The 19,662-nt window shown below is 38.7% G+C and overlaps 1 protein-coding gene across 1 annotated transcript; it reads left to right on the top strand.

Moving 5' to 3' along the window:
* The first annotated feature begins 3,814 nt into the window (after window positions 1-3,814).
* On the top strand, window positions 3,815-14,234 carry LOC139472470 (uncharacterized). The gene is made up of 9 exons (XM_071254947.1): window positions 3,815-3,859; window positions 4,115-4,253; window positions 5,043-5,198; window positions 6,143-6,377; window positions 7,881-8,100; window positions 9,814-9,889; window positions 11,157-11,928; window positions 12,538-12,593; window positions 13,963-14,234. Exons 1-9 carry the CDS (start codon window positions 3,815-3,817, stop codon window positions 14,232-14,234), a joined length of 1,971 nt encoding a protein of 656 aa, XP_071111048.1.
* Window positions 14,235-19,662: the final 5,428 nt, after the last annotated feature.

The following is a 19,662-nucleotide window of genomic DNA, read 5'->3' as shown; positions in this document are numbered from 1 at the left end:
CATTCTTCTGTATTATTATCACATTTAATTTTTCTACATGTTGTATGACAATCAGTCAGAAAATTAACCAATCTAAAACTCTGCACATTATATATCTCAATTATGTTAAAAGACTCCAAAGTGATTAGCACAGAGTCGTTTTTCCAAACAATTGTGTCCTCACAAGAATTTCAAGCATGCACAATATCCATCTACAAGCCGGTTGTATAAGTTTTGAATCCTCTATTCCACTGACAAAATGTGTTACATGAACATTGACATGCATACCTGCACATTTATTTCCTACATGTATTAGTTTCCTGAAACCCTATGTCTCTTCAACAGATGTTGCAGCTGATATGGTCAATCGAAACCTCTCTATTTGTCGGCAACCAGTCAGGAAATATTACCCCAGCTGTAACTTTAGCAGCTAAACCACATGAACCAATAATAAGAGTATCCTGTGGTGAATAAGGGACGCAACTCTGCATGGTGAATTCCTACACTTTAGATAGCTTGGTCAACTGTGCCCCCAGCACTGGTTATAGTACATATGTCTTACATATAAAGAAAGTAGGTATTGGTGTACATACTTGGAACAATAATAGAGGCAGGAGTATTCAGAGAATCAACTTGACTTCTAGGCTCACAGAACCCACTGTCTGAAGGGTCAAACCTTCTCCTTGATGGGATGCATGGTGTGGAAAAACTGGACCCTTTATCTTTTTGTGGAAACGTCCGTGAAAAGTTCTGGACCAATTTTCTGTCTCCATTTACTGATGGACAACTGAAAGATGGAACCACTGTCTTATCTGGTTGAAAACTGGAATTTATTGCTTGTGAAAACTGGAAACATCTTCTTTTTGGAGGAGTCAACTGACTAAGAGTTTGATCATCTTCTGGATCAATTTCTGCGATATCTGAGGGGTCTGCATATTTTTGTAAATTCCCATCATTCCATTCCAGTTTCCTGTGCGTCACTGATGAGTGAGGTGCCTTGTCTGCACCTGAGAGCCCCTTATAAGTTGGTGTAATGCTGAGAGATGGGTTCACATAGTCCAAGAAATTTTGGTTATCAACATCAGCTTCTCGTTGGTAGACTGGATTAAAAACTTGCTTCTGGGGGGGTTTGAATGTGTTACATCTTGGAAGTTGATTTCTAAATTTAAATTTGAAGAAAATATAGGGAATATTACTAATATTGTTCAGTTCTTGTCTGAGCATAGATAACAAAAGATATATTTACACGATGACAGTCTGTGCCTCTAGGCTTGTCAACCTTACAGTTGATAGCCTTTACAAAAATGTTTCAATTTTAAATAATGTTCTGTTACATTCTATACACAACACATCCTGTAAAGTAGAAATTTTAAAAATAATCATCATATTTCGCAATGTTAATCTTACTTGAAACTTGTTTGAGATTGAGGCATTATCTGTAGAAAAACATTCTCTGTAAATAAAAAGAAAGTTATTAAGAGTAGTGGTGTTTCCATTAGCTAAAATAATAGAAGGTCTTTAACTCTAAATGACAAAGTAATCAAATGCAATTTTCCATAATCAAACACAAATAATTTTACCCCCAAGTGTTCAACTGTCATCTTTAAAAATTAAAAAAATAGATTATATTATGCACTATTAAATCCTGAGATAGTTTTGTTTCCTGAGAAGATTTATTCACCACTTGCTGGTACTTCTTGGTACTTGAAGAAAAAGTGAAAATAAGTGAGGCCAGTGACTATCTTAAAAAATAAAGTGCTGAAGCAAGTTTTTGTGTTTGTTTTTTGTTAGCTGTGATCTAGTAATACTGAACCTAAAATTAAAAAACAGCAAAATGACACTTACCGATCAATTTGGATGATTGATCGGTTGGGGTAATCCAAACATAAATCATGATTTCACAAACAATTCCCAACACTTATCAACAGTACAAAAAATACCTGCATGGATGAAGTTCTACAGAGAATATTTCTTTATTCTGAAAACTGAAATTAATCTGAACAAAGTGTGTCCTTTGCTCACATTAACAAAGTGAAGCATATTAAGCCCATGGGCCAACACTTGCATTAATCTGACGAATAAATTTCATGATTTACAGTATTCTTAAAGTTTTAGTTTGGTGAGCTAAGAAAAAGGTTGCTGAGGCAGCCCAAACCACATTCTGGCGTAGTCCTAAGACATTTAAAAGAATGATTACCTTTTTCCTGAGATTGGAAAATAAGAGGTGATCTTGATTTCTTCTGGGACTGGGAAAGGTGGAACACTTCTGACAGTGGTAATTCTGAGAAGAACGAGCTGGACAATATTCCAGCATCAATATCGGTCGGAGGTTCTGGTATTCCAGACCATTTCCTTTTCTGAGTTGACAACCTTCAACAAACATGTTCATTCAGTGATGTTATTCATCATTCAAGAGGGAAGTCTAAGAAACTAACTTGACATTAATGTGTCTTTGTAACTGAGTGTCACTGTCACAGAAATATATTTTCATGCAGAACTATTTCCATGAACAGAAGGTTATGTTTAAGACAAAGCTACTTTTTTATGAGCAGCTCATAAATAACACAAATGGATTTTGTAATCTCCAAGTTAAAGCCACTTATCTTGAGACACAAGAAGCATTTTCATAAAGTTCAAATATGTCCCTATTTTCTTTAAAAATACAATTTTATTAATACTTTGAAATAGTTGATCATAAGAGTGTCTGTCTTTACAGATTCAGCAGGCTCAGTGCTTAGTTTTGAAATACTACTGTACCCATCTGATTGTGAGATGTTTGAAGAAAGGAAGATGCTGTCCATCATTAACCTGTGTCTTCCCAGGTCATTGTTCACTTGATCCAGCAACAACAAAACTTGTAAAACAAATATATAGGTTATCAGGTTCAGCTCACAATACACATGAAAACTGTCAATACTTAATCAAAGCCAAAGAACAAATTTAACTTAGTTTGGAGCAATGGGGCATGTTGGTTGAATTGTGTCAAATAGGCCTAAACTGGCTAAAGGGTAAAGTAATATATTCATGAGTGCCAGCTATATATTTCAGATTCTCCTACAGGGAATATTTTTAGATGTTGTATCCAGCAACATTGTTTACAAAAGTGCATACTAGAGTATTGACATGAGGTCGTGAATTTTCTGGTGTTGAATTCTAAAGGTAAGAAGACTTTGATATGGATAGGCAAATTCAGTACAGTTGTCACCCTAAGAATATACACTCATCTTAAAAGGCTTTGACATGTTGAAATGCTTAAATATTTGATTAGATTGAACACTGTTGAAACATAAAATGACATCGACATAACTTGCAAAAGTATTTAAGTGTGAACCACATATATTGATAAGCTTTAGGGTATAGACTTTGATTAACTTTTTATCAGGCAAAAAACTGCATAAAAGCAAAAGCGTGAAAGGTAGGCCTTGAACACAGCTGTATTTACACAATAAAATGTAATGTCAGTAGGATCTTCTAGATAGTAGCCACCCAAGTGATAAAAATAGTTAGTACATAACATAAATTGAATTTTTTTACTTTATGTCTACATCGACAAACACTTGCACTTATTTGTTGACGTGCAGACGACGCATCTAATCGCAACTCTTACAAATTCAAAACTCGAAATGCGGTCTCGGAAAAAAGTTAAATATATAAATCCATCAAATCTAAACAAATACAAGAAATCATTTTAAATCAGCAAACCCACAAGGCTCATATAAGCTTATCAAATGATGATCGAGCTTGAAAATACTCATTTATCATATGAGTAAACAATCTGTTTTCCGTTTTATGCAACGTGTACTATTTTTAGTTTAACATCCCGCGAAAGACAAATATGGCGCCAGTATCCATCAAATTTGTTGTTTCATTTTCTTCACAGGTAATTATTGTATATTATCAGTCTCTAGTTCGATCAATTGTGTTACAGTTTTCATATTTAAGTAATCGTATAGTAAACTCCATGATTGTCACAAGTGTAGGACGTAACTGATCATTGAGATCAGAACCGACAGAAGTCGAGCTGTTGAGTGAACTGGTAAATGTAATAATTGGTGGCCCCATGCCCTAGATATTATTCATTTGAGGGAGGTGTTGCAAGTTCAGGACATTGATACATGGTGTACACTTATTTCAGGATGATCATCACAAGGTGCAGAATCTTGTCGGAGGTGATGGTTTTAAGAAATGGTTGTCTCACCCCAAAGAAAAGTCAGGACAGATACAGGCAATCTTTCAGCTGGAGGAGCCCAGTCAATTTGCCTACATTGATATTGGTGAGCATGCTTAACTAACCACACTGTACCATACTCCTGGAAGTCTGATAATTGAGACCACTGTAACTGTCATCCAGTAAACTTTGTGTTTTAGTGAAAGACTAATCATGAAATCAACACTAACTGTCAATTTTTGTGTGGTGGCTTACTCACAGTATTTCCACATTTTTGTTACAAAGGTCACAGTAACAGATTTGTTATTCTAGATGTTGTACTTAAGACAAAATTAATGTATTTAGTGTACACTTTTATGGAAAAAGTGCAATACCGTATTCGGCGTAATAAGCGCCCAGGGCGCTCTCAAAATTAGAAATAGGGGGCTCTTATTAGAATATTATTTTGGTGAAAAAGAAACAGAGTTGAAAGATAAATTTTGTGGTTTATGCTGACAGCCTGAAATGTTTATATACGAGAGATACATTTTTTCAGAATTTAATTGCCCATAGTTAAGGGTGCATATAACACACGAATGCGTATTATACACGAATAAATAAGTGTTGTGTACATTGATCAATCGGAAGAGGTGCTAATAGGTATTGTTCACTAGCCAATATATTAGCAAATATCGCCATGGGCGCTTATTAGACCGGGGCGCTTATTACATCAAAAACAGTATTTACATTTATCAAGAGGTAAGCAATGGTAAGTTACCTTGTTAACTTTCAGTAGGGGCTAGTTTGTATTCATGATGGCCAGTAAACTCTTCTGAGTGTTGTCAGTAACAATTTCATGTTCATATTTTATTTGTAACATTAAAGTTTATTACACTGAACCGTTTGATTCTGCTAGGCAGTCAGTGGTGTGGAAGCATTGAGATCAAAGTGGGTAATTCTGACTGGCCCCAGAACAGGCTGTACAGGACACTGGTCCCTACCTCAAGTCTGATGACTCCAGTGGAGTGCAAGATGGGGCAGGGGAGTGTCAAGACTAGGATGTTCTCTGCAGGTAACTCATGTTGTTTGTGGGGCGGTCGGGTAGCCTAGTGGTTAAAGCGTTCGCTCGTCATGCCGATGACCCGGGTTCGATTCCCGAAATGGGTACAATGTGTGCCGTAATATTGCTGGAATATTGCTAAAAGCGGTGTAAAACCTCACTCACTCATGTTATTTGTTTGTTGCAATCAGCAATATTCCTGTCTGTAAATAATCAAGTCTGGACCACACAATCCAGTGAGTGACATCATGAGCATCAGTCTACATAATTTGGATATAATTACATGCATCGACCAAGTCACCAGGTCATTCTTTACCATAGAGACATATAGGGAAATCACTCACCATATTTTCAGATTTGCATAAAATTATAATTAATAGTATTTGACTTTTTAAAATAGTTCAAGTGTGTATAGATGTATGTAAGGATACATCGTACTGTCTATATGTTACATGTGCATTTACATATTTTCCTCAATATGCTTGCTGTAAGAGGCGACTAACGGGTTGATTGCTGCATGTCATCATATCCCAATTGCGTGGATCAATGCTCATGATGCCAGTCACTGAATTATTGTCTGGGCCAGTCTTGATTATTTACAGACCAACGTCATATAGCTTGAATATTGCTGAGTGTGGTGTGGTTAAACAACAAACAAACAAAACAAATCCTGGTTTGCCCAAATTAATTTTCTAGGTTTGTCAGCACCATACGCATGCTCGTTGGTTTCACCAAAGTGGTAAACATCTGAGACCTGCATCACTTCAGGCTTCCTTCCCACATCAAGCTGACACATTGTGATATAACTAGAATACCATACAAAGTGACATTAAAACCCACTCACTCATTCACTTGGTAAAGTAAGTTTCATTGTGGGTGTAGTTAGTGAAGTAAACGTAGGATACATGCGCCCATAATATCACTCACTCAAAGAGGTCCTGTCTTTTCCTTCTCAGAGAACTTTGCACCTGAAGTAGCGGCCCAAAAGTGGGATCGAATCCAGGTGATTTGTCGGCAGCCTTATCGTAAAGATGTTCAATATGGCCTCTCTTTTGTGAGAATCCGAGCAGCGGGAAGTAAGATCAGACCATCGGAAGGGAACGAGGGTGGTCATTGTTTGGAGTTACAAGATAAAACAAATTCAGTGGCATCAATTCAGAAACACTTCTTTGGATCGTCATTAAACAAACAGTAAGTTGCTTGATGCTCAGTTGATCTCTTGACTGATCTAAACTGTTGGTAGGGGTGTAACGATACAGGTACTTCACAATACGATACGTATCTCGATTTTGAGGTCAAGATACGATACATATCTCGATACAGCAATAGCGACCTTTTATGAGTATATTTAGAAGCAAAATTTTAGTTACATATCACATTCACAATTATGTGTTCTAATCACTATCAGTAGATTATTTTGCAAGGTCTTGGAGTTGCGCTGATCGATGCTGATGGATGGTGCTTTTGTAAGTGAAAGTTCATGTTGATTGTGCTACCTGTGTGGGAAATGTGCATTTTACATAGTTGACAAACAGTCCTTTCGCAGCAAACTTTCCTTACACCGGCTTCATAGAACACTGGAAACTTAAAATGTCTCCAGAAATTTGAATTAAACTTCCCCGGCGGGTCTTCAAATTCCGTCTCCGAGAACTCCATGATGTCGTCTGCACGTGCTCTGACAGGCGCTATTATGAACCGCTGTCTCTGATTGGTCAATAACACTTCAGTAGGCAATGAAAACTTGTAGGACTCAGGACAATCGAGTAAAGCTAGTAAATCAATCGATACGCAATCAGATGGATACCGATTTCAATACAATTTTGTATTGATATAAATGTACATGCATCTTGTATCGTATCGTGAGAATTATCTACTGGTGCATTGGTAAAATCGGTGAATCGTGACATCCCTAACTATTGGGATATGTATCTATACAGGCGGTAGGCGTAGTGTGACGCCCCTACTATATACATGTAGTCAGTGTAACTGTAACCTCTCAAGAGCATGTGGTTAGGGGAAGTGAGGTGGCCTAATGGATAAAGCGTTTGCATATCAGGCTGAAGGCCTGGGATTCCCAATATGGCTACTGCATGTGAAACCCATTTCTGGTTGTCACTTTTTGTGAGGTTACAGTGTGTTCATAATACAAGCTTCATTCAGGCTTGAAAGGCCTTGATTTTTAGTGAAACTCGCTAAGATAGCTTGAAAAGCCTTGATTTTGTACAACATGATGTACATGTTTACTTGCTCTCTCTCCAGTGATTTGTCAATCAAATATTGCAAAATATATACAAACATGTGTCTGCAGGTAGCTTTTTCTTTTGAACCTGCTCTGAAATATAAAATGTCAAGAAGTTTCCACGGGATTTGACGTAAATATGGGTATTGCGATACGTATCATATTGTGACCTATGTATCGTGATACGTGGCCTTGCTCTGTCGTAATATTTATATAGCCTTTTGGAACTTGAGACTTTAACAATTAACTCATCAATATTCCGTCTGATTAACATGATTACAATCTCACACTGAGGCTTCAGGTTTGTACAGATTCCTTGATGAACTTCCATCAGGTTAAGCATGTTTGACAATGTTTATTCAGTGTTCGAAAAATGAAATCAATGATCATGATGATGTGTCAGCATTTATTACATCTCTTCATCATATTAATTTCCTTAAACATTTGCAACACAGCAGTGCTTCCCCCGATGCTGTAAAGTCCCGGCTGATGAAACTGGCTGGGTCCTCCGATGGTGGGGTGGAACTAGACGGGGCGTTGTCCAGAACAGCCAAGCTTGTATTGGCAGCATCGGAGAATGCTGGCAAGTACAGCCCACAAGTCAGAGCGGGCCCAGGCAAATCTGCCAAGATTTCACTTTTCTCTGAGCATCTAATGCAGAAATATGGATCAACTGTAAGTATTGAACATGATCAACCATTTCTGTTTTTTGCTGTAAATTGAGACAATATTAATGCATAGAGAATCTCACCCGAGTGTCTTTTGATATCAAATATATCAACGAGTGTTGATATATTTGATATCAAAAGACACTCAGGTGAGATTTTATTTATCATCCAACATCATTCTTCCAGCTTTTTCAATTTGTAGACAGTAATTAGCAGTGTCTTCAGTTTAAAAAGTACTGCTAACAGCTTCAGTAGCAGAGCCATTAGTGATGTCATTTGATTGTGATGTCATGGTAACCAGTGACGTCACAATGGTCTGCAAAGCATTGTGATGTAATTTCATTGCAGCGATATCTACAGTGTAGATATCGCTTGATCTAATCCAAGCGATAACTCCTGTGGGAGCCAGTTTTGGATGATAAATGACACTCTTAGCAACTTCTTTTATTCTCTGTATGACGTTTCAATGTTACTTTTTGCTCCTTCATTAGGTGAATGATTAGTAATAGGTGTATAGAGTACTATAGAGATATGCGTGATATGTGACACAATATTAGATATAAGCAATAAGTACTGACAAATGATTAACACATTCATGAACACCTGACAACTGTCTGATTGGTTGGCCCAGTTGTATGAGGTGTTGATAGAATCAGCTTTTGTCATGGGTTTTGAGCCGTGTTTCATTCTGATTATTGTCCTTGGTCTGTCAGCATCCAAGCGAAAGAAGTCAAGTAGAAGCTTAAATGTAGACAGCTGCAACAACATTTCATTTAATCATTTCTAAAATAGAATCCTAAAGGCTTAAAAAAATAAAAGAATTGGTTCTCAGGCAAGGGTTTATAAAAATATAGTGCGGGCGGGCGGTGTCTTTTTTTAATTTATTTTTTTTAAACAATTTTGTACAATCAACCTGGGAAAAGGCCTCCCTTCCTTGATGAGTAAAATATTGGAATACAGTATTTGACTACCATTAGATTTGGAATATTTAAGATTTTTTTATTTATTTTTTTAAATGGAAATAAAAACCAAATGTGCGGCAAACTTTATGATGATGCAGGCAGTGCCTGGGAGCCAAGACTATTTTTATTTTTTTAGCCTAAGTGTTTGTTTCAGTATTTGTTATCCAATAACATGTGATCATCTCTGACTTCAAATGTGTTTCACCTAAGGCTGGCTATAAGTCTTAGAGATCAATAATGGTTAATAAACAAAATTACAATCAATTAATCGATAAGTAACTTTGAGCAAGTATGCAAAAAGCTCAATCACTGGAGCGTGGTGACATATTTATGCACGGATTACGTTGTGGACATTTTAGATATAACCTAATCAGTTGCTTTGGCAATGGTAAAAAACAAGTCTTCTTTGCTTAATTTAAACTTTATTTCATCATAATAGTGTGTGTGTGATGTATAATCGATTACACAATTTTCCTATCGATGAACGTTAATATTTCTTCCCATCGATGGTAATTCCGATTATCAATCTATTTAGCTATTCCCAGTTTCACCCTTGGTGTGTTTGCTTTTTCCGTGATAAGCATTATTAATATTTAAAAATATAAACCTATTTGAACGAGACCACCAATACTATTGACAATCGTCATTTGTGGTAGCCGGCTCTCTTGGAAAGATTTCAGATTGACGTTGTTTGAGCCATTTGTCATATGTACAAGGTTAAAAATGATTATATTTTTCGGATTATTTTTCTTTTTCAGTTTGAAGAAGAATTATGTGAGTTCTTAAGCTCAATCCAAATGGAAAACATTGATTTGGACAAGGTGACTATCGCAGGTGTGTTTCTCAATAATCATTGCCATCACTTGAATAATCCTGTACAAGGAAGATTGACAGATATTACCATGATTACATATATCACGTCCGGGGTAGACCAGGTCTTCAGCAACCTATGCTTGCCGTAAAAGGCGACTATGCTTGTCATAAGAGGCGACTAACTGGAACGGGTGGTCAGGCTCGCTGACTTGGTTGATGCATGTCATTGTATCCCAATTGCCTTGATCAATGCTCATGATGTTAATGACTTGATTTACAGACTGTCGTCTGGAATATATCTGAGTGCGGCATTTAAGAACAAACAAACACTTCAAATTCTAGTACTTTTTGGGTGGAGCCCCATACAGGATTCAAACCCACACTGAGTCACCTGGCCCCGTTCCACACACCGATCTTAGCGCTACGATCATTGTAAGCCTATGTTAAAGTATGGGAGTTACGATCATCTTAGCGCTAATATCGCTTTGTGGAACGGGGCCCTGATTGCAACACATTAAGTCATCGCTGTAGCTGAGTATATTCTGTCTGCTACAGATAGATAGCGTGTCCTGTGTCCTGTGTCATGTAATTATCAATGTGTTGGTGCACTTTGTGGTGCTGAATTCTAAAGTAGGTTGGAATCACACACTACTGTATTTACTGTTATGAAGGCCCGGGGGCGTCCAGATAATTGACAAAGGGGGATGTGTACTGATACCACACGTAGCAGGTGAGGTGAAATTGGGTTTAACGTCGCGTCCAAGATTATTGCACTTATATAGCGACGTACATGAACGTGTGTGTGTGTGTGGCTGCTTGTACTAGACCGGACTGATGCCTATTTATAGTGCTAGCCCACTGAGATACCATGCCGCAGTTTAACATGAATACCCCACTCAGACACAGTATACTGACTCCGAGCCGACCAGTCCTTGCTTTAACCCCTTAATGCCGAGCACCAGACAGGGTAACAACAAGTACCATCTTTTAACGTCTTTTGGTATGACGCGGCCGGGGATCGAACCCCGGACCTTCCGCTCTCCGGGCAGACGCTCTACCACTAGACCACGGAGGCGGTCCACCACACGTAGCAAGTTAAATTTGCTTTCAGAAATGAAACAGTAGTGAAGAAATTTAGTTAAAATGTCAATGAAATTGAAAACCTTTTCAATAAACAGGGTAATAGTTACTAGGTAACTGTATGCAAATGTGCCATTTTGTTTTTTACTGCCTTTTAGTCTGACATGATAGAGGCACTTAATGCTTGAGTTAAAATAATATTTTTCAGATTTGCGCCACAAGTTTGAAAAAAAGAAGAAAAGAAAGCTGAGTCAAGACGAAAAGAAAATATTCATGCAGCAGTGTGGAGACCATATCTGTAGCTTGTTCGACGCAGCTGAGACAAAGAATGACACAACAGAGTTGTCTCCCCTTGCATCTTCCTCACGCTCTCAAGAGGTGGCAGATTCTAATTCTTTTTCACCCAAAAGTTACAAAAAATCAACAGAAAAGACACATACAACACCATCAGGTTGTAAAAGAAAGCTTGAGAATGAAAATGAATTTTCTCGGACACCAAAAAGTCTTCGGACACAGGGGTATAAATCAAACTTAAGCACTCCCACCTCGTCCAAATCAACATTACTACCCCAAACAAGTCTTATTTCCCAAATTCAAAAGACATTTCAGCAAGAAGACAACCTGGGCAATGAGCATTCTCGCAAAAGGTTTCCATTTGCCTCAAAGGCAGTTAATACAGGTGCTGTTGCTGTTGATACACACGGAACGCCAAAAACTAGGAAGAGAAGTCGGAATGTTAAAGAACTTGACGTAGACCGAGTCGATACTTGTGATCAGTGGTTGTCTAAAGACAAGAGCATGGTCAGTGCTAATGACAGGTTAGTGGGGACAACTTCCGCACAAGCTGGTTCTAATCCCGGTACACCAAAACCCTCGGGGTCAACAAGGACAAAAACACCAAGCCAGTCTGCAACTTCTGGAACTCCCCGAACATCTGGAACTGTAGGGAGGCAAAAAATACATGAAGAAAATCTGTCTAGGTTTGTAAGGTTATTTTGTTACATATATTTCATAATTTGACTTAATGCTTATGTTAAGTAATGTCCTCTGTTGAGGTACATCCTCATACCAATTTAATACCCATGTAGTACAGTGTAATCAAGAATGGAGACCTTATATGCTTATAATGAAGGTTATTCATTGTTTGGTTGGTTAGTTGTTTAACGCCACACTCAGCAATATTCCAGCTATATGACGGCCGTCTGTAAATAATCGAGTCTGGACCAGACAATCCAGTGATTGATATCATGAGCACCGATCCACGCAATTGGGATAGATGACATGCATCAACCAAGTCAGCGAGCCTGACCACCCGATCCCGTTAGTCGCTTTTTACGACAAGCATAGTCACCTTTTACGGCAAGCATAGTCACCTTTTACGGCAAGCATGGGTTGCTGAAGACCTATTCTACCCCGGAATCTTCATGGGTCGGGTTATTCATTGAAACAGTGTTAATGATGTTATTGTATATATTCATGGCTTGAAGCTGCACTTACAGCCTTGATATCACAAGGAGAAATGAATGCTTGATATCTTTAATGTTTTAAAGAAAGAGAATTTATTAATGTGCCTGTTACATATTTTCCAGGCGGTCGAACCAAGGCTCAGGATACGGTGGCTACGTCAGCTGTCCATCATGCAGAGGTGGGTAGTCCCTGGCATCAACAGGGGAAACCTCACTGTGATGTAGTACGAACAACTGAGTTGTGGGGCGTCACGAATCATAGACAAACAAGCACAGTCAAGTGTCGTTAATCCGACACTCGTTTATCCGACAATCGGCTTTGTACGACACAAACGATGGGAACTGATTTAATCAGTGCTATTTAGACCCATTAATCCGACAGTCTCGCACTCCGACTCCGACACACCTAATTTGCAATGAATTGCTGAAATCACTCATTAATCAGTCTCGTTAATCTGACACAGTGATCAGCGTACTCTCATGTTGATCTCGTGGGGACCTGGGGAAAAGTTCGATTTTGGCAAGGGTTCGAGACAGGGAAATTTTGTGCTTAATTTGGACACTTGGAACTCTCAATAGGTTCCATACAACTTGGAATTTGACACATTCAAGTTCGACTATATTGGGGATCCTGAATTATAGACAATCAATTTTCGTAAGATCCTGAATTACAATCAAGTTTAGCATGTTTAGCGAATCTTTAATTATTGAAGATTATGGAATCCTGAATTATGGGCAATCAGGTTTATGGAACCCTGAAATAGACAATCAAGTTCAGGGAATCCTGAAATAGCAACCAAGTTTAGGGGAATCCTGAATTATAGACGATCAAGGTTTCAATAGGAGAGTTACCAGATCATGTGAGTTTACAGTCTAGTGACAGGAAAGGACTTTCATCATCAGAGAAATTATTTGGAATCCATTATTGATATGAACAGTAAAACCTCATTAGTGCGGACCCGTGATAACAAACCATGTCTCCCGGACTGTCACTGTTGAGACTAGGTACATAGTTGTGCATCTAAGTGGACATGACTTACTGATTGTTATGTCTCCCCCAGAATGGAGGGAGACATATTTTTTTTGGCACGGTTCCCGTCGGCGTCGGCGTTCCCACCGTTTCCGGACCATAACTCAGAAACCGTTTAATATTTTTTCGCGAAAATGTTGTATACACATTAACCCAGCACTGAAGTGGTGCCTTTTGCTATTTCGAGATTTTTGACATTTTTATTTTTTCTCGTTTCCATGGAGATAACTTGAACATAGACTCTGAATGGGGGTAAGCTTTGTTTCCGGACCATAACTCAAAAACTGTTCAATATTATTTCATGAAGTTGTAACATATTAACCAAGTCCTGAAGTGGTGCCCATTAGTTGTTTGAAATTGCTAGGAGTTCTATTTTTGTCTCTGTTATTTAGCAATGGAGGGTGGGAATGAAGAGATGGGGTTTAACGTGAAGTAAACAAATGAATGGGGGTTAGGGGAGTGGGGGGAGACATATGTTTTTACGAGTAAAAACACTTTCTAGTTTTACATGTTTGCAGGTAATGTTCCGGAACACATATTTCCCCAGCACTCCCGGACCTGCAGTGTGGGACAAGCGTTGTCTGCTGCTGCCTCTTCATCCTCCAGGAGATACACACAGCCAGATGACGATGATGTGTACACTGTTGAAGATGACAGTGCCGACTCCGATGTTATCTCAACACATGATGCTGAGAGTTTTGTGGAGTGTCCCCTGTGTGGAGACCTGTTCCCATCAGATGTTATAACAGTTCATGCTGATGTGTGCGCAACTGCCATGGAGTTTTCGTGATGTGATAACTGGTGTTGGATATATGTCGTATACCATAGCAAGCTGTGATATGTCATTGAGATATCATTCAATGGTTTTCTTACATGAAATATTTTGATTATTGTTTCTGAATTATCGTCGATAGCATCCCAGCAATAGGTGTACAACCAAAAATGTGATTATACTGTAATCTTAAAGTTTATAAATAATTATGTGTATGCAGTGTTGTATGTGTTCATTTCCTCTTGTGAAGTCTTTGAAGAGATTTGATAAACATTTTAGAAATTAGATTATATTTGGGGAAAACTGAAGTGTTCCTTTTAGTTGTTTGAACATGTGTCTTGTATTTTCTCAGTACAAATATCAGGTGAAAACTTCATCTTGGGTTACAGACTTGCTCATATTCAGGTTTTCTCCTGAGGTTTGACAAATCGTCTATTTTAACTCTTTCAAGACACGCTTCCATCCTGATCATGTCACAAGTGCCAAACTTGTCCGCAACAGAAAAGATTCTTGTCCTACAATTTTCATCTGAGTTTTGTTAACCTTTAGATGTGACATTTCCAACTGTGGGTGAGAAACACATTTGAGATAACTGGTATCAAACATATGTGTGAGATTGACGGACTACTTTCCTGAGTGTAAGTCATTCATAAGTTGCTCGTGCTTCAGTCGAATGTTCACCTACGTCTGTATTGAACCACAGGACCATGTAATTAATAATAATAAAAACAAGTATTTGTCACAAAGTGACGAAATGTCCCCCACCTGTATATACACCATAGTACCAAATATCAATCCAGCGATTAGTTCTTGAGATATCGCTGCAACACCGTTTTCCAACTCCAAAAGCAGATTTGCCTGCTGTGACCTTGAAAATGGGGTCAAGGTCACCAAAACCAACTGGTATTTGCGGTGTCTGCATATACACCATAGTTCCAAATATGAAGACAATCCTGCGATTAGTTCTTGAGATATCGCGGCAACACCGTTTTCCAACTCTAAAAGCAGATTTGCCTGCTGTGACCTTGAAAATGGGGTCAAGGTCACCAAAACCGACTGGTGTCTGTGGAGTCTGTATATACACCATAGTTCCAAATATGAAGACAATCCAGTGTTTAGTTCTTGATATATCGAGGCAACACCGTTTTCCAACTCCAAAAGCAGATTTGCCTGCTGTGACCTTGAAATAAGGTCAAGGTCACCAAAACCGACTGGTGTCTGTGGAGTCTGTATATACACCATAGTTCCAAATATGAAAACAATCCAGTGTTTAGTTCTTGAGATATCGCGGCAACACCGTTTTCCAACTCCAAAAGCAGATTTGCCTGCTGACCTTGAAAATAAGGTCAAGGTCACCAAAACCGACTGGTGTCTGTGGAGTCTGTGTATATACACCATAGTTCCAAATATGAAAACAATCCAGTGTTTAGTTCTTGAGATATCGCGGCAACACCGTTTTCCAACTCCAAAAGCAGATTTGCCTGCTGACCTTGAAAATAAGGTCAAGGTCACCAAAACCAACTGGTGTCTGTGGAGTCTGTATATACACCATAGTTCCAAATATGACGACTTTACAGGGTTTAATTCTTGAGATATCGCGGCAACAAACAGGTGGTACGGACGTACGTACGGACGGTCGTGAATACTATATCCCCAGCTTCGCGCTTTTCGCACGGCAGGGGACAATGAACAAACTTGCCTCGTCTGTGAGTTTATTTGTTATTATTATCAGTTACATTATCGGTTTTTATGTCAATGTTATCGGTTTTTAGAGTGTAAACCCCTTGGATGCCACAGCACCACATATGTCCCTTCTCTTCAACCCTCACTTTGAAGTTGAATAAACTTAAAAATACATCACGCAAACTAATACACTCCACAGTTTTGAATTCCCTATTCTGTTTATCTTTTACTGTCATTTTAGGCAAAGCAAAATTACTGAAAGTGACTTCTGAAAGTTAGGTTTATCATAAATCTCGCCAAATCACAATTCACGGCGTTATTTACTGTGTGTTTAGAAATCTAAATATCGGATATTTACACGAACAATTAAAGTAGAAAAACAGCATATTAGTGATCACGGGTATCAAATAACTAATGATAATTCTGAAACGTCGGTGATAAGCCTAGAATCGTTTAGAATGTTTTGGAAAATACGCATACACGAACGCTGAAGTGTACGTTCCGCCATATTGTATTGTGTTTACAAAATGCTGGTTATGAGACACCTATTTGATCAGGTATATTTCAAACTCAGCAGCTATAAATGCATCCGTGAATTCCTCATACATTTCCCCATACAATTGACAAATGGTCTTTGTCACGAATGCAAATTACCTAGATGAAATCAGGTGTTAAAATGAACACTGCTTGGAAAACTGTACTTGCTGAAATGTAAAAAAATAATTAAGACTTTACACTGTTTAGCATTTTTAGAGGTTCTTTCGTCTAATTGTTGCATACATTGGTCCGATCACGCGTTTGAGAATATTCATGGGAAGAGTATCGTTGCAGTAAGTATGTAATTTCAAATATAAACATTACAGTGACGTGGCAAATTCAACAGAAACTGTAAAAATTTCTGTCCTGTGACGCCATGACTGACGCTAAATCACGCACAACGATGACGGTAGTTATCTGCATTTCTGACTAATTCTCTTTGTTACATTGGAAAACATGGCAAACAAATAACAGTATGCAGATTGTCAGAATGTTTCTGATTACTTACGTGACACATTTATGTGTATACGATCCCTCAATCAACGAAAATCCTCCTCTTGAAATCCTGCGTACTGTTGTCAGTGAACACGCCATTTTGTAAAAGTCGGTCACCGGTAGTGATGTCATACTGGACTAAACATTGTTGTACATATTTGGTAATTGCTTTGAGGTGTAAACTTTTAACTCTGCATCAAAACGTGTTCTTTGTTTTTGTCTAGTTTACATTATCGACATGGTCTTGATAATCCGCAGATATGGGGGAAACCTTTTTGTGTAGGGTCACTTATGACAGTGGTGTTATGTTTTAATGCGCCACTGCGATCATGAGAATAGAAAAAATTCATCAATTTGATGCTAAAAAGGTGCGATTTTAGGGTGTGTAAGAAACAGATTACTGCACTCGTGCCTGTTAGATACCTTTGATCTTACAACTCGTTGTAAGATCAATGGTATCTAATAGACACTCGTGTAGTAATCTCTATCTCTCTGTGGGGTTAGAATAGCAACCCCCAGCAACCATCTTCCCAAAGTCAAGTTTCCATGCTTGCTGAACTAGGCTGGAATTTCTGTGCTCGATCGCAGCTCCACCAGTGGCTATTATGAGTTATGTCCCTTCTATGTCCACCTTACTGATCGATCAGATTCCACCACTCATTTCACTTGTATTTGCTTCAAACAATGGCAGTACCCAGTCAAGACAATCTCATCGATAATAAAGATCTTTATTGTAATAAAATTGGTCTTACCTTGCTAAGTGCATCATATCACTTGAGCACGAGATTAAAAACATGAAAAGATTTGGAAAATGTGTGTTGACACCAAGTTGACAGTACTCATGCTCTGCAAGTCCTGCGATGGAACAAATTCGGCACGGCTGTTGCCATGTTCTTTATGAACTGGATGTCGATATCGTTGTGGTATTTTGATTGGACAATGCATAGACTCGTTAGTATAGCCAACATATATAACTCCAAAATTCAGTATTCCAGTTATATCATGGCGTGTCAGCTTAATGTGGGAGGAAAGCCTGAAGTGATGCAGGTCTCAGATGTTGACCAGGAGCATGGGTCTGGTGCTGACAAACCTAGAAACATAATTGGGATTGAACCGTGATTTTAACCCACAATCATAGGTTTCTGGTGTGCCAAAGAGACGCAACTCGGCACAGCGAATCTAGGTGACTGGGCCACCCGTTCCCCCCCTTGCCGCAGGAAGACGCCAGCAATCTATACTTGTCAAAAGAGTTAACCAAATGAATTGGATGGTCAGACTCTGAGACCTTGTTACAGAACCATAACCTAAGTTTGTAGATAGCCTTGATTCGTGGAACGCGGTAATTATGGTGATATCTCGTAAATTAAGTCTTGTATGCTCATAACACTTACTGGATTGTCTGTTCCAGTCTCTCATATTTACAAGCCGCTGCCATATTGCCGAGGGTGATGTCAAACAGAAAGCAAACAAAACAAATCTCAAAGTTCTGAAGTTCAATTGTCACATCAGTTTCAAATACAGAATTGTGTTCTTGCTGCGACTCCGATTAATCGCACCCACTGGCAAGACTTTTCCCCAAACACTGTAAGACTGCATTTAGTAGTACGAGGCCTACCGTAATGAATCTTCTCACTCAAAGAAAAAGGATGACCTGTGAGGTGAAATGGGGTTTAACGTGGCATCCAAGGTTATTGCACTTCTATAACGATGTGCATGCACGTGTGTGTGTGTGTATGTAGCTGCTTGTACTAATCCGGACTGATGCCGATTTATACTGCTAGCCCACTGAAATACCATGCTGCAGTTTAACATGGAATACCCCACAAAGACACAGTATACTGACTCTGAGCCAACAAGTTCTTGTTTTAATGTAGAGCGTCAGACAGGGTAACCATCTTTTAACGTCTTTTGGTATGACATGGCTGGGGATCAAACCCCGGACCTTCCGCTCTCCAGGCATATGCTCAACCACTAGACCACAGAGGTCGATGACCCATGAATGCATAGTGGTTATCAACCATCATGTCAGGGGGAACCCACATTCCAACTGTAGATATACCACAAAAGGGATGTTAGCATCACTAAAATGCCATGAAAACTGTCTCTCTGTATATTTATCTAATATCCAACCATGAATATGGAAAATTCACTATCACAGGTTTCAAATGACAATAACCACCTCTGAGTGAAAGAGCTGGTTTGACAGCTGTGTCAGTGCAATTTTAAAAAAACCCACCCAAAACAATGAACTCAACACGTGCCGCTTCACTCATCTTTGCTAACACCAAAGAAACTGAGTATAATTTTGTCATGGTAGAACGGAGATAAAAATACTTTGCGTCACATCCAACGATAAGATGTCATAAAAGTCACGTGCAGTGTAGAAAGAAACCTTTGCAAGGCCTGCTTGCTTTTCTTTAGGGATGCCCACGTCATGTTAGCATACGAAGTTGCTGTGCTGCATGCTATCAATGCCTGTCATTGTTTGTGTGAAGTATTACGGTGTAGACAAACTTATTTAGTTATGGTAGAATGGTGATAAACATACTGTGTTTTCAATGTAGAGCAAGGTTATCTGTAGATTTAACCACGTTAAATTTTACATTTGAAACCTCACACTGTGCGTTTGGGTTCCAAATTCAATTATGACAATTAAACCTACAGATAACCTAGCTCTTTACTGACTTGTGTAAGTTAATGCAAATATGATGAAAAATGTTTGACACCATCA

Source organism: Haliotis cracherodii, unplaced genomic scaffold, assembly GCF_022045235.1.
Source record: "Haliotis cracherodii isolate W230 unplaced genomic scaffold, xgHalCrac1.p SCAF_24, whole genome shotgun sequence".
NCBI lineage: Eukaryota > Metazoa > Mollusca > Gastropoda > Lepetellida > Haliotidae > Haliotis > Haliotis cracherodii.
Note: the sequence above shows the minus strand (reverse complement) of the source record. Positions and strands in the feature narration are given on the sequence as shown.